The sequence below is a fragment of the Mytilus edulis genome, chromosome 8 (assembly GCF_963676685.1).
Source record: "Mytilus edulis chromosome 8, xbMytEdul2.2, whole genome shotgun sequence".
Lineage (NCBI taxonomy): Eukaryota > Metazoa > Mollusca > Bivalvia > Mytilida > Mytilidae > Mytilus > Mytilus edulis.
The window spans coordinates 20,394,746-20,409,055 of NC_092351.1; the positions used below are offsets into that span (position 1 = coordinate 20,394,746).

The following is a 14,310-nucleotide window of genomic DNA, read 5'->3' on the forward strand; positions in this document are numbered from 1 at the left end:
TATTTGTGGCTGGATTGTATACTAACAACAACCAGTCAATCTATGTTTAAAGGAATAATGATTATATTTTGTTGTTTTCGATTAGTTTGATTTATTCGATCTTTTAATTTTGCCAATTTATAAAGGACAATCCGTTCAGAATTGCCCTTGGAGTTCGTGCTTTTTTTTAAATTATTTTTTTTTTGTATTTATCTGTGCTGGTTGTTCTCTCGTTTGTTTGTACGGTATTTCTGTATTGTCAGTATGGCGGTATTTGTATGCTGGTGTTTGCTTTTGTTGTAGTTCATGCAGTGTTTCTGTTGTTCTTTGGTTTTTTTTTCGTATAGTTGGTGTGTTATTACAATCGATTTTATTTAGTAACCTGGATTAGGTTTTGCTTAATAGATTATATCTAGTGAACAGCGTATTACTGTTGCCTTGATATAGAACATCGAAAAAAGTAAGAACATACAGATTTATAGTATTTATAGCATTTTGCATTGATTGCAATACAATAATATTTCACTACAATATAGTAATAAATAATTTTCGACTTCAACAAAACACATGTATTAAAACATACAAAATATATATTTAAAAAGCAATTTGCAAATAGACAGATTATTTGTCATGAGACTACAGTAGTCGAATGCACATTAAGTTTTACCAGTGATCGTCCGTCCTACTCTCTGTCTAATTTTCATTTCTGCAATTTAACTTTAATTCGCCCCATGCAAATTTTATAAAAATCATACACAAAGCTTAGAACCACAACACTCACACATACTTCAACGTTTGGGTAGTGAGTCAGGTTATAGAGATGTGACAATGTAAATTTCGTATATGAAACAAATAATTAAAAAACAAAGTACATACCTTTAAAAGATATATATCTACACGTATTGAAAAAATCTTCAACATCGATCTTATCTAAAAAGTGTTATCGGTTTCAGCACTCAAACGAATATCAGATCTATGACACTCTTATCATTTACAAACATTTAAGACTCGATTCAGAGCTTGCCTTATTGTATAAATTCCCGTCTATAATTTACTCCTGATCTTTAAATGTACATTGTTTTGTTATTAGATCTCCTCTTCTTTTCTACCTAGAAATTTATTAAAAGTGTTAAAAATAGTATACAAATCAAAGCCCATATATAGATGGAACAATGCACAACGCAGACAAATTAAAAGCATAGAAACATTTTGTTTCTTAAATAATAATATATTAATTTGGCAAAAAACTTTGAGTATCATAACATATTAAAAAAGAAACTGCGACAAAGTTTTCGCCTGTGACCAAATTATAGACACAATTATTTCGCTATAAAATTTCAAAAACATTTACAGGCAATCTGATTTAAAAGTAGATCCTTTTTCCATGCATTGTTTAAAAGAACTTTTATTAAAACATGGACACAGAATATGTTTTTATTTAAATATTGATTGAAAGGATATTTGATTTTTTGTTATATAAACATATTTCAAAGGTCAATGTTTCTATGAAAAAATATACAAACTTAGTTTAAACAAATTTAGGCATAAAAACTTCAAGTTAATAAAACTTACAACGTTATTTTCCTTATATACAATATATAACAATATATTTTATAGCATCCACCAGTCTTGCAATAATGTCATTGTAAGCCATCTCAACTTGTTAAAGGGCACTTCCAAAGGACATGCTCATAATAATTGTTCGGAGTCCTTACATTTAGATTACAAGTCTTGTTTCCTTTATTGTTATAACATATTGTCATACAAAAAATGATAACTGATAGAAAAGTCCATTCGTTGATATAGCATTTCCAGTACCAACTTTAAATAGATAACATCTTGTGCATCCTGGTTTTAATTTGTCATACTGAATGTAGAGACACCCACCATGTTTTAAACATGTGGACCCACATGCTACTACACCGCACGTGTTAACACTAAACATTTCTTCAAGGTCATTGATCGACCCCGAATAAAGGAGAAAGCGTCCCTTTGATCCACCATAGTTCCCTCGTATGTTACTACTACATGACGGTGTGACTGAAAATTTAAAAAGAAATTGTAATTAAACTCAACTCTAAAACTGATTTCATATAAAATACAAATATGTCTTAACGAAAACTTTAAGTTTGATAGCTAAATTTATTAACCGACGAGAAATCATGCCGTAAAGTTCTTTTTGCATAAATATGATAAAATGTACCAAAGAGAAATTCATTAAAGTTATAAAAATTTTGTATACATGTAACCTTAAAAAAAATTACCTTACGTAAATATTGTAACAACGAGAAATTCCTTTACATAAATATTTTTTTTTTGTCTGTTGGTACATTTCGATACTTGGTGAAAAATAACGTATTTTTTGTATGACATAGCACATTAATCTATTGTAATAAAAAATCATAATATCTAATAAAATTTGTAGATTAAGCTAACAAAGTCCTTATATTTGTATAAAGTAACATTCGTTTATAGTGGATAATTGTTTTAACGTTGAATAAGCTACAATTAAAAATTGCTTGCTAGTCCCTCTCTCTGGTTACCATTTGATAACTCTTGTTTATTTCCCAATCAATCTACCATCAAGTGAAGATAATTATTCGGATTTTCATTCATAGTCTTTTTCAAAAATGATGAACGGTTCTTTATATTGGTATGTAATCATTTTAAACGTTTCAAATTTATGAAATTATATTCGTAGATCAATGTTTTTGATACACCAATAACACAAACTGAAATATATTGAATTGATACATTTTTTAATTATTCAAAATTATATCAGAAACCTAAACTTAATTATAAAATAATGAACCTGTTAAAGGGAGACAATACCCGCATAATTTTTTCGAATTGGCACATAATACAACGAAATGTCACTCTTTATACAAATGGCATATCAATATAATTAATTAACTGTGCAAGTGTAACAAAAAATTTGTTCCGGCGTGACATTTGTTCCGCCGGAACAAATTTCATAGGAAATATGTTCCACCGGAACTTATGTCACAGAAAATATGTTCCAGCACTATAAATTTTGTTCCGGAACTAATTTCTTAACCAAGTGTGAAATAAGTTCCGGAACAAAAATCACAGAACCATCAGTTTTGTTCCAATATTAACATTTAAAAAAAAAAGTGAAATAAGTTCTTGTGATATTAGTTTTAAACGAAGGTATTTTATAGAAATCAATGAAAATGTTCTGCTCTAACCTATTTCACAGAAAATAAGTACTGTGCTGGCATGGGGTACATTAGCAATTGAAGGTATAAGTGTAGGATGAAGATAAGAAATAATAGCGATGATAATGTATCTATGTTTTATCGTTTATGTGGTATTCATCCTCCTTCTTTCCTGATGATCTGTCATGGGTGTTCTAATCATACATGTACTTAGCTATGGTCATCGTACAGTTTTTTGAAAGAGTGTGTTTTTTGTTTCTTTATGTCTTTTAATATAATTGATCAGTCACTTTGTCCTTTTCAAAAAAGTACAAATGTTCATCTGTAACTATAATACTTTTTTTCAGGATAACTTTTATTATTATTTCTTATTCTAATCTTTCCTGCCTCATAAGTGCCATTTTTAGTATTATTAATTGAGCATGTTATTAAACTTTTGCTTTACTCCACATGATCCAATTGGATGTTTACACTTTTTATTTATTACATTATCAATATAATACATGTTTTTTATAATGACTTTAAACTCACTGATGACAAGTGCTCAGTATATAAGATAACTTGTTTAACCAGTGGAACATATTTCACAGACAAGGAACTTATTTCACCAGGTGAGGAACAAATTTCACAAATCCAGAACTTATTTCACCAGGTAAGGAACAAATCTCACAAACATGGAACTTATTTCACTAGGTAAGGAACAAATTTCACCAACCCAGAACTTATTTCACCAAGTAAAGTGTGGAACTTATTTCATAGAGATAGAACAAATTATATAGAAATTGTCTGTGAAAAAAGTTCTCCCAGAACATATTTCCTGTGAAATTAGTTCCACTGGAACTTTTTTCACAGGAACAAATTTTGGCTCACACAAGCGTACTCCACCTTCAATGATGATTCTTAATTATAAATATAACCAAAAGTTGTTAATCTATAGATAGTGAAGACTAATGAAAGCTAACCCACGGTAAAAATATTTCTTTGCAATTTTTTAAATCTTCCTCAGAAAAATGCTCGAGACACTCGACTTTCATAGCTCATAATTAACGTTTTTACACAATATTGGAATAAAGTAGTTAAAAATTATTCGATTCTCAAAGTGTAAGACGCAATAAAAATCGTATGCTAGCACCATCTTACCGAAATACGGATTTAATTAAGTCCTGCACATTTTTACATTTCTTCGATTATTTTTAGCATAACCGGTTTTAAACAAATCACAAGTACGTGTTCAGATCCGACTAAATACCTATTTCCCGATATGGTCAGGTAAATTTGCTATATGACACTTTTATGTAAAATACGACAAATGGACAAAACAGAAAAATAGTTTTTTAAAGGCTTTTGGCATCAAGACGAAAAAAAGAATGGATTTATGATTATTTCAAGTGATGTACTTGCTCTTATATTGTGACGGAGGTGTTTTTTAATTTTCAGAAAGCAAGGTTTGAAATAATGTTGGGAAAATATCTAAAAAGCTTGATTCATACGATTTTTTTCTCTCTCTTGTTTAACCATAATCTTGTCTTTCGTAAACAAAGTCATGCATGATGGTAAAGGGAGTCTTTCAGTACCGAATTTTACAAAATTATTTAAAATTAACTCGGAATTCGAAATTTCTTCTTTATAAAACGACACAATTTCTACTTTAAAATTGATATTTCGTCTTCTGATAAATACAAAATTTCATCTATTTTAAATAAAATATTTCGCTCATACAGTTAAGAATTTTACATTTGAAATCTGCAAAGTTTCGACTTTTTCTAAGTATTTGTACTTTAAGGTAAGTATTCAAACACAGTCATTACAAATTTATGAGGAGAGATGGGCGTAAGTTTTAATAAACAGCTGCGCCATGAGCGCATGATACGCCCGACGTCTTGTGTGTAAGTTTTATGCAATAATCATCAATAGTTTCTGAGAAAGTTTTAAGCAATTACCATTTATTGCTTTTGAGACACGGCGGGACATGTGACCCCCCCCCTCCCCACCCTGTGTTTTTTCTTTCAAATATCACTAAAATAAAATTTTGAATCAAACCAAAAAGTATACAGATCTTTCGATTAACATAACAAAGAAGTGTGTACAGTTTCAAGCAATAATCATAAATTGTTTTTGAGATACGGCGCGACATGTAAAAAAAAAAACCTCCCCTTTTTTACAAAGTACTCAATAACTCATAAATAAAATTTTGAGTCATCACCAAAAAGTATACAGATCTTTAGATTAATATAACAAAGAAGTGTGTAAAGTTTTGACCAATAATCATAAATCGTTTTTGAGATACGGCACGACATGTAAAAACCCCCTCCCCCTTTTTTACAAAATACTAAATAACTCAAAAATGAAATTTTGAATCATCACCAAAAAGTATACAGATCTTTAGATTAATATAACTAAGTTACGGTTCGACATGTCTACGACGGACAGACAGACGGACGGACGGACGGACACCGGACATTTGTATACCATAATACGTCCCGTCAAAATTTTGACGGGCGTATAAAAAGCGTCATCCACACATTTTGTCAATTTATATAAAGACGTTGGTTTTGTTCTTAAATTATGATGTGGATTAGCATTTGATATTGAAGAGTGTCATTCGGAAGAACATTCATGTTGACACTAGAACATAGCTGTTGTTTTCCAATGTTCTATGTTTTAGTTTCTAAGACACAATCATAGAATCGTCAGATCTGAAGAAATTAAGAATCCCATGTTTTATGGTTGGTTTTCAAGGACGTTTTGGTTTCCAAAAAGCAAGTCATTGACTTTGCCTTGTTTAAACAGTGGTAAATCAAGTGGGAAATATGACAAACATTAGTCAGGACGACTCATGAGCTGCTAAGTTTTCAATTTTTTTCAATTTTTAAATGTTGTTTTTTGTACTAGTATTTGTTTTTGTAACATTGATTTAACCCTACAAGTTGGCATTCTCATTCTCGTTGTCTTCTTTTATTAATGTCAAATACTTTCAAATCTAAAATTAGAGAATTGAATGATCTATCTATAAAATTTACTCCGTTGTAAAACAAAAATTGGAAATGACGTTTCATTTTCTGATTTCAAACAAATATTATTTGTTCAAAAATTTACCTCTATTTTTATTCTATAGCTAGTCACCACTTCAGTTTAATCATGTATATCTATTATCTAGTCATTTTATAAATTTACTGTTTGCAAACTATGTATTATTCTTGATAATAATGATGTTTTTGTCCGAGGCGGATAATCCTGGCCTCACAACTTTTTGGAACTTTTGGTCCTCGGCGATCTTCAACTTTGTAGTTGTCATGGCTTTCAAACTTTTTACATCTGAGCATAGTTTTGTGTGGACGTAGCGCGCATCTGGTGTATACATTTTTTTAACCTGTTACCTTTTGATGGCTATTATTCGTTTGTTTCTCTTTCCTACATTTCCCCCCATTTATCTATTTATTTATTGTAACCCTGTCGTGTAATGTTGTCATTTAAATGTTATAATTTACACTGCCATTAAAGTGGGAGGTTTGGCATGCCACAAAACCAGGTTCAACCCACCATTTTTTCATAAAATGCCCTGTACCAGGACAGGAAAGTGGCCATTGTTACATTATAGTTCGTTTCTGTGTGCGTTACGTTTCGGTGTTGTGTCTTATATTTGATACTTTCCCTCAGTTTAAGTTTGTAACCCGGATTTGTTTTTTCTTTATCGATTTATGAATTTTGAACAGCGGTATACTACTGTTGCCTTTATTTAAGACGCACTCTTTATCCTTTTGGTAATTAATTGTGTCGAACAGTATTGTTAACAAGAAGCCTGCACATAAAAGTGAGAAAAAAAACTTCACGTAAGTAAAAACCCCGTCTTCGACAAAATCAGAAAGAACGAGCTATGGAATGTTGGTAACAGGAATGACTCAACGCAGGAAGCAAATCATCTCAATGTCTGTATAATGACTTTTGCAAGGCCAAAAGATACTGGTCGGACAAATGATCGGCAGGTCTCGCGAAATGACGTAACGTCAATACAGGCACATCCGAATTATTCACCTCCTGATTCGATTTATAAACTCGTCAAAAACAGCACGACACACCCATAAAACAATAACAACAGAATATATGCCCAAACAGTTTGTAACCGATTGCGTTAAGTTTGTCTAAAAGATCGTCTTTGGTTGAAGGGATATATATTTACGCAGCGTCACTGGATTTCAGTGGACTCGAATAAAAATCGATTGATGGGCTTTCGTGGAGACCGGTTCTTTTTGAAAAGTAGACATTTCAACATTGTAGAAAGCCAAAATAATTGAGTTTTCAGATGATATTTTGAACAATCGAAATTTCAAGATTTCAAAAGTCAAATGTCAATTTAAAGTTAAAATCACTAAAAAACAAAAACAAAAACAAAAACAAACAAAATGCAAACGGAAAAGCTTATTACATATATAAAGTATTGTAACAACTTATATAATTACTAACATGTACTCCGTGACGATAAAGTACATGGCGTCTTTGTTAAGGAACTACTTGGTATCGAAGCACTGTGAAAGCCGATACATGTAATTGAGCCTTCATAATTTTCTGATGAGTTATCGAACATTCCACCAACCCGAAGAGTGCCCGGCACAGGGAAAATCACATTGTCTTTATAAGATTTATCCTTATCATATACTTTACTGGTGTCCATGTACATCCACATTTTACCATTTCCTTTATCTATTCCATAAGAAATGTAGGTAAGGAACAAATTTCACCAACCCAGAACTTATTTCACCAAGTAAAGTGTGGAACTTATTTCATAGAGATGGAACAAATTATATAGAAATTGTCTGTGAAAAAAGTTCTCCCAGAACATATTTCCTGTGAAATTAGTTCCACTGGAACTTTTTTCACAGGAACAAATTTTGGCTCACACAAGCGTACTCCACCTTCAATGATGATTCTTAATTATAAATATAACCAAAAGTTGTTAATCTATAGATAGTGAAGACTAATGAAAGCTAACCCACGGTAAAAATATTTCTTTGCAATTTTTTAAATCTTCCTCAGAAAAATGCTCGAGACACTCGACTTTCATAGCTCATAATTAACGTTTTTACACAATATTGGAATAAAGTAGTTAAAAATTATTCGATTCTCAAAGTGTAAGACGCAATAAAAATCGTATGCTAGCACCATCTTACCGAAATACGGATTTAATTAAGTCCTGCACATTTTTACATTTCTTCGATTATTTTTAGCATAACCGGTTTTAAACAAATCACAAGTACGTGTTCAGATCCGACTAAATACCTATTTCCCGATATGGTCAGGTAAATTTGCTATATGACACTTTTATGTAAAATACGACAAATGGACAAAACAGAAAAATAGTTTTTTAAAGGCTTTTGGCATCAAGACGAAAAAAAGGATGGATTTATGATTATTTCAAGTGATGTACTTGCTCTTATATTGTGACGGAGGTGTTTTTTAATTTTCAGAAAGCAAGGTTTGAAATAATATTGGAAAAATATCTAAAAAGCTTGATTCATACGATTTTTTTCTCTCTCTTGTTTAACCATAATCTTGTCTTTCGTAAACAAAGTCATGCATGATGGTAAAGGGAGTCTTTCAGTACCGAATTTTACAAAATTATTTAAAATTAACTCGGAATTCGAAATTTCTTCTTTATAAAACGACACAATTTCTACTTTAAAATTGATATTTCGTCTTCTGATAAATACAAAAATTCATCTATTTTAAATAAAATATTTCGCTCATACAGTTAAGAATTTTACATTTGAAATCTGCAAAGTTTCGACTTTTTCTAAGTATTTGTACTTTAAGGTAAGTATTCAAACACAGTCATTACAAATTTATGAGGAGAGATGGGCGTAAGTTTTAATAAACAGCTGCGCCATGAGCGCATGATACGCCCGACGTCTTGTGTGGAAGTTTTATGCAATAATCATCAATAGTTTCTGAGAAAGTTTTAAGCAATTACCATTTATTGCTTTTGAGACACGGCGGGACATGTGACCCCCCCCCCCCCCTCCCCACCCTGTTTTTTTTCTTTCAAATATCACTAAAATAAAATTTTGAATCAAACCAAAAAGTATACAGATCTTTAGATTAACATAACAAAGAAGTGTGTACAGTTTCAAGCAATAATCATAAATTGTTTTTGAGATACGGCGCAACATGTAAAAAAAAAACCCTCCCCTTTTTTACAAAGTACTCAATAACTCATAAATAAAATTTTGAGTCACCACCAAAAAGTATACAGATCTTTAGATTAATATAACAAAGAAGTGTGTAAAGTTTTGACCAATAATCATAAATCGTTTTTGAGATACGGCACGACATGTAAAAACCCCCTCCCCCTTTTTTACAAAATACTAAATAACTCAAAAATGAAATTTTGAATCATCACCAAAAAGTATACAGATCTTTAGATTAATATAACTAAGTTACGGTTCGACATGTCTACGACGGACAGACAGACGGACGGACGGACGGACACCGGACATTTGTATACCATAATACGTCCCGTCAAAATTTTGACGGGCGTATAAAAAGCGTCATCCACACATTTTGTCAATTTATATAAAGACGTTGGTTTTGTTCTTAAATTATGATGTGGATTAGCATTTGATATTGAAGAGTGTCATTCGGAAGAACATTCATGTTGACACTAGAACATAGCTGTTGTTTTCCAATGTTCTATGTTTTAGTTTCTAAGACACAATCATAGAATCGTCAGATCTGAAGAAATTAAGAATCCCATGTTTTATGGTTGGTTTTCAAGGACGTTTTGGTTTCCAAAAAGCAAGTCATTGACTTTGCCTTGTTTAAACAGTGGTAAATCAAGTGGGAAATATGACAAACATTAGTCAGGACGACTCATGAGCTGCTAAGTTTTCAATTTTTTTCAATTTTTAAATGTTGTTTTTTGTACTAGTATTTGTTTTTGTAACATTGATTTAACCCTACAAGTTGGCATTCTCATTCTCGTTGTCTTCTTTTATTAATGTCAAATACTTTCAAATCTAAAATTAGAGAATTGAATGATCTATCTATAAAATTTACTCCGTTGTAAAACAAAAATTGGAAATGACGTTTCATTTTCTGATTTCAAACAAATATTATTTGTTCAAAAATTTACCTCTATTTTTATTCTATAGCTAGTCACCACTTCAGTTTAATCATGTATATCTATTATCTAGTCATTTTATAAATTTACTGTTTGCAAACTATGTATTATTCTTGATAATAATGATGTTTTTGTCCGAGGCGGATAATCCTGGCCTCACAACTTTTTGGAACTTTTGGTCCTCGGCGATCTTCAACTTTGTAGTTGTCATGGCTTTCAAAGTTTTTACATCTGAGCATAGTTTTGTGTGGACGTAGCGCGCATCTGGTGTATACATTTTTTTTTAACCTGTTTCTTTTGATGGCTATTATTCGTTTGTTTCTCTTTCCTACATTTCCCCCCATTTATCTATTTATTTATTGTAACCCTGTCGTGTAATGTTGTCATTTAAATGTTATAATTTACACTGCCATTAAAGTGGGAGGTTTGGCATGCCACAAAACCAGGTTCAACCCACCATTTTTTCATAAAATGCCCTGTACCAGGACAGGAAAGTGGCCATTGTTACATTATAGTTCGTTTCTGTGTGCGTTACGTTTCGGTGTTGTGTCTTATATTTGATACTTTCCCTCAGTTAAGGTTTGTAACCCGGATTTGTTTTTTCTCTATCGATTTATGAATTTTGAACAGCGGTATACTACTGTTGCCTTTATTTAAGACGCACTCTTTATCCTTTTGGTAATTAATTGTGTCGAACAGTATTGTTAACAAGAAGCCTGCACATAAAATTGAGAAAAAAAACTTCACGTAAGTTAAAACCCCGTCTTCGACAAAATCAGAAAGAACGAGATATGGAATGTTGGTAACAGGAATGACTCAACGCAGGTAGCAAATCAGCTCAATGTCTGTATAATGACTTTTGCAAGGCCAAAAGATACTGGTCGGACAAATGATCGGCAGGTCTCGCGAAATGACGTAACGTCAATACAGGTACATCCGAATTATTCACCTCCTGATTCGATTTGTAAACTCGTCAAAAACAGCACGACACACCCATAAAACAATAACAACAGAATATCTGCCCAAACAGTTTGTAACCGATTGCGTTAAGTTTGTCTAAAAGATCGTCTTTGGTTGAAGGGATATATATTTACGCAGCGTCACTGGATTTCAATGGACTCGAATAAAAATCGATTGATGGGCTTTCGTGGAGACCGGTTCTTTTTGAAAAGTAGACATTTCAACATTTTAGAAAGCCAAAATAATTGAGTTTTCAGATGATATTTTGAACAATCGAAATTTCAAGATTTCAAAAGTCAAATGTCAATTTAAAATTAAAATCACTAAAAAACAAAAACAAAAACAAAAACAAACAAAATGCAAACGGAAAAGCTTATTACATATATAAAGTATTGTAACAACTTATATAATTACTTACATGTACTCCGTGACGATAAAGTACATGGCGTCTTTGTTAAGGAACTACTTGGTACCGAAGCACTGTGAAAGCCGATACATGTAATTGAGCCTTCATAATTTTCTGATGAGTTATCGAACATTCCACCAACCCGAAGAGTGCCCGGCACAGGGAAAATCACATTGTCTTTATAAGATTCATCCTTATCATATACTTGACTGGTGTCCATGTACATCCACATTTTACCATTTCCTTTATCTATTCCATAAGAAATGTAGTACCAATTGCCTTCCGAGACACTTGACCCACAAATTTCTGTTTCAGTTTTAGTTTGTAACACCCTTGCAAAGTGAATTTGTTTAGTAACAAGCCACAATTTAATATCTTGCAAATCAGTGCTTGGATCATCTGGTTTGTAATGAAATAAGGCACCATGCTGTTTCGCTGTATTTAACCAGAAAGAGAAAGAAAAGTCGTCCACAGCCACACCTTCAATTCTTATATCGTAATGAGAGCTTCCGTCAAATGCCGTGCTTTTGACGGGAAATCCAGAAGGCTTTATGTTAGTAAATGTCATATCACACCCAGCAGAATCATCTTGAGTTGAGTTATTTATGTTCACCTCACGGGCATATGCTTTACTGTCAAATGGCCAGAGAAGTTCCAAATTTGCTTTCGTCAGTGTAAAGAGACCTGAAAAAATGCGATTTATTATAATGCAAGCCTTGAAAACCATAGAATGATCGCCTATTCCAGTGCAACTAGCTGTCCTAGGTTAAAGCGGTTTATTTTTAACAAAAAGATAGATGTCGATGGTTAATTTTACATTTCAAATAAAAATGTCAAACATTATTTTGTACAAGATTTTCAAAAGCATCAATTTAAAATTCATTTAAAACATCATTATTTACCAGAAAAGTTAAATAATTCTGTTAAAAACATACAAACAGAAAAGTTAATTAATTCTTTTATAACATTCTAACAGAAAAGTTAAATAATTCTTTTAAACCATACTAATAGAAAAGTTTAGTAATAAAAATCTTCTAATAAAAGCTATCACAATTTTGTCATCAAAAGTATTTCACATATCTAACAATGCATATTTGAACTAGATTCCACTAAAATTGATAAAAATTCTAAAATATAAAATCTTCTAATGAGGAATAAATAAAAGAAAAATGTTCAAGAAAAGAAATGTATTGTTTGATATGAAAAAGGCAAGACATATACAATCTTAAAAAAGTTCTTTCGGATGTTTTCCAAAAATATTAAAAAAAAAAACATAAATGTATATGCATATTTATCACTACATAATTTCAATAATTTCAAGCTTAAAGAATGAATTTCACAAAATTACCTTATGATCTTACCTTGCAAGACTAGAACTTCTGTCAGCAGCGTCATGACTGATGAATAACTCGTGTTATCAATGCTCACATCAAAATAATCCTCATAATTGTCAAATCGATTCTGCCAGACTTCAGAATGTAAGTCTTTTCTATTACTGAATTCCAGCAACCACTAGCCTAGTAGTTTAATTTAGTATTCGGAAGTATTGGATTTGATAAGGCATGTTCTCTACTCCAACCATAACACTTATGTGATTCCAATGGTTGATATATCGAAAGATGTTTGATCCTCTGTACCGTCAAACAATATAATATGTAAAACAGACAAACTTATCTTCTGCCTTGTTGAATGATGTTAAATAAAACTCTCTTTCTGGTAGATTAATAAGTTAGTACAATTATCGTGAAGCGATAAGAGTTGTTCATTTTGGGCTTTATTGATTTTTAAGCTCATCAGTTTGAGAAACAAGAAAGTTTTATTTCATTTTAAAATAATTTTGAATGTAATGTGTCTTCTGATTGGCTGAATGTGTTTTTCTTCCCGCTCAAAGACATAGCTTGTTAAAATAACCGTAAAATCAAACTTGTTATCATGATGTACTTCAAATTACAAGGAATGACTGTAATATATTTTTTCTGTCTATTCGAAATAACCAAACAAAATGTGGTGCACTCTTTTAAACAACCTGCATTCAATGTGCACCACCTTTTTTATGTTCTTTTTCAAAGACAGATTTTTTTACAACTCTTTGCTAGTTGTCATTCTGTATTGAAAATTACCATGTTCTGTATATAGCATTGAATTGATTGTTGGTTGAATAAGTTAACGTCAACTTGTAAATAGTTTATGAATGCTCATGACGTTATTATATTTTAAGTATATTGATACATGTAAATATATGTTCGGGTAGGCAAATACATAAAATGTATATCAAAATTATTCAATCAATGGCATGGTTAATTGTAGCCCTGTTGGTCACTTACAACAAACAAAAGTTCAATTCCAATGTTATTTGTTTTAAGTATAAACTTACACGAGAAGTATGATTCAATCGTAACTACTCGGCCATTCTCGCTATGCAACACAAGTTAATTAAGCAATTTTATTGATATTAATTATTTGGTTTATATGCAATGTTTTACGATTTAGGATTCAAAGAAGTAACAACAGTTTATTGTGTAAAAAATAATGGTCCTTCGAGAAACTTTTTTTTCTTAATGTGTCACCAACGACTGTTACACCATTTACCTTTTTGAGAAAAAGTATCCAAAATATTAAAAGCTGCTCTCTTCATTTGAAAATGTAGAATGTCAAATTTCAATCTTTGCATA

The 14,310-nt window shown here is 31.4% G+C and overlaps 1 protein-coding gene across 2 annotated transcripts; it reads right to left on the reverse strand.

Moving 5' to 3' along the window:
* Window positions 1-448: 448 nt before the first annotated feature.
* LOC139486930 (uncharacterized) lies at window positions 449-13,510 on the reverse strand. 2 transcript variants are annotated; one of them, XM_071271973.1, is made up of 3 exons: window positions 13,000-13,510; window positions 11,651-12,322; window positions 449-2,019 (listed from the first exon to the last, which is right to left on the reverse strand). In XM_071271973.1, exons 1-3 carry the CDS (start codon window positions 13,031-13,033, stop codon window positions 1,739-1,741), a joined length of 987 nt encoding a protein of 328 aa, XP_071128074.1. In that variant the 5' UTR covers window positions 13,034-13,510; the 3' UTR covers window positions 449-1,738. The 2 variants fall into 2 exon arrangements, 1 of the variants encoding a protein (XP_071128074.1); XR_011655687.1 differs by lacking the exons at window positions 11,651-12,322; window positions 13,000-13,510 and adding an exon at window positions 7,620-7,838 and having other exon boundaries at window positions 1,883-2,019.
* Between the last annotated feature and the right edge of the window lie 800 nt (window positions 13,511-14,310).

Coding starts and splice junctions, on each gene's coding strand:
- LOC139486930 (XM_071271973.1), bottom strand. CDS start 13,033: ATGACGCTGCTGACAGAAGTTCTAGTCTTGCAAG. Junction 12,323..12,999: donor AGAAGTTCTAGTCTTGCAAG/GTAAGATCATAA, acceptor GCATTTTTTCAG/GTCTCTTTACACTGACGAAA. Junction 2,020..11,650: donor TTTATCGTCACGGAGTACAT/GTAAGTAATTAT, acceptor TTAAATTTTCAG/TCACACCGTCATGTAGTAGT.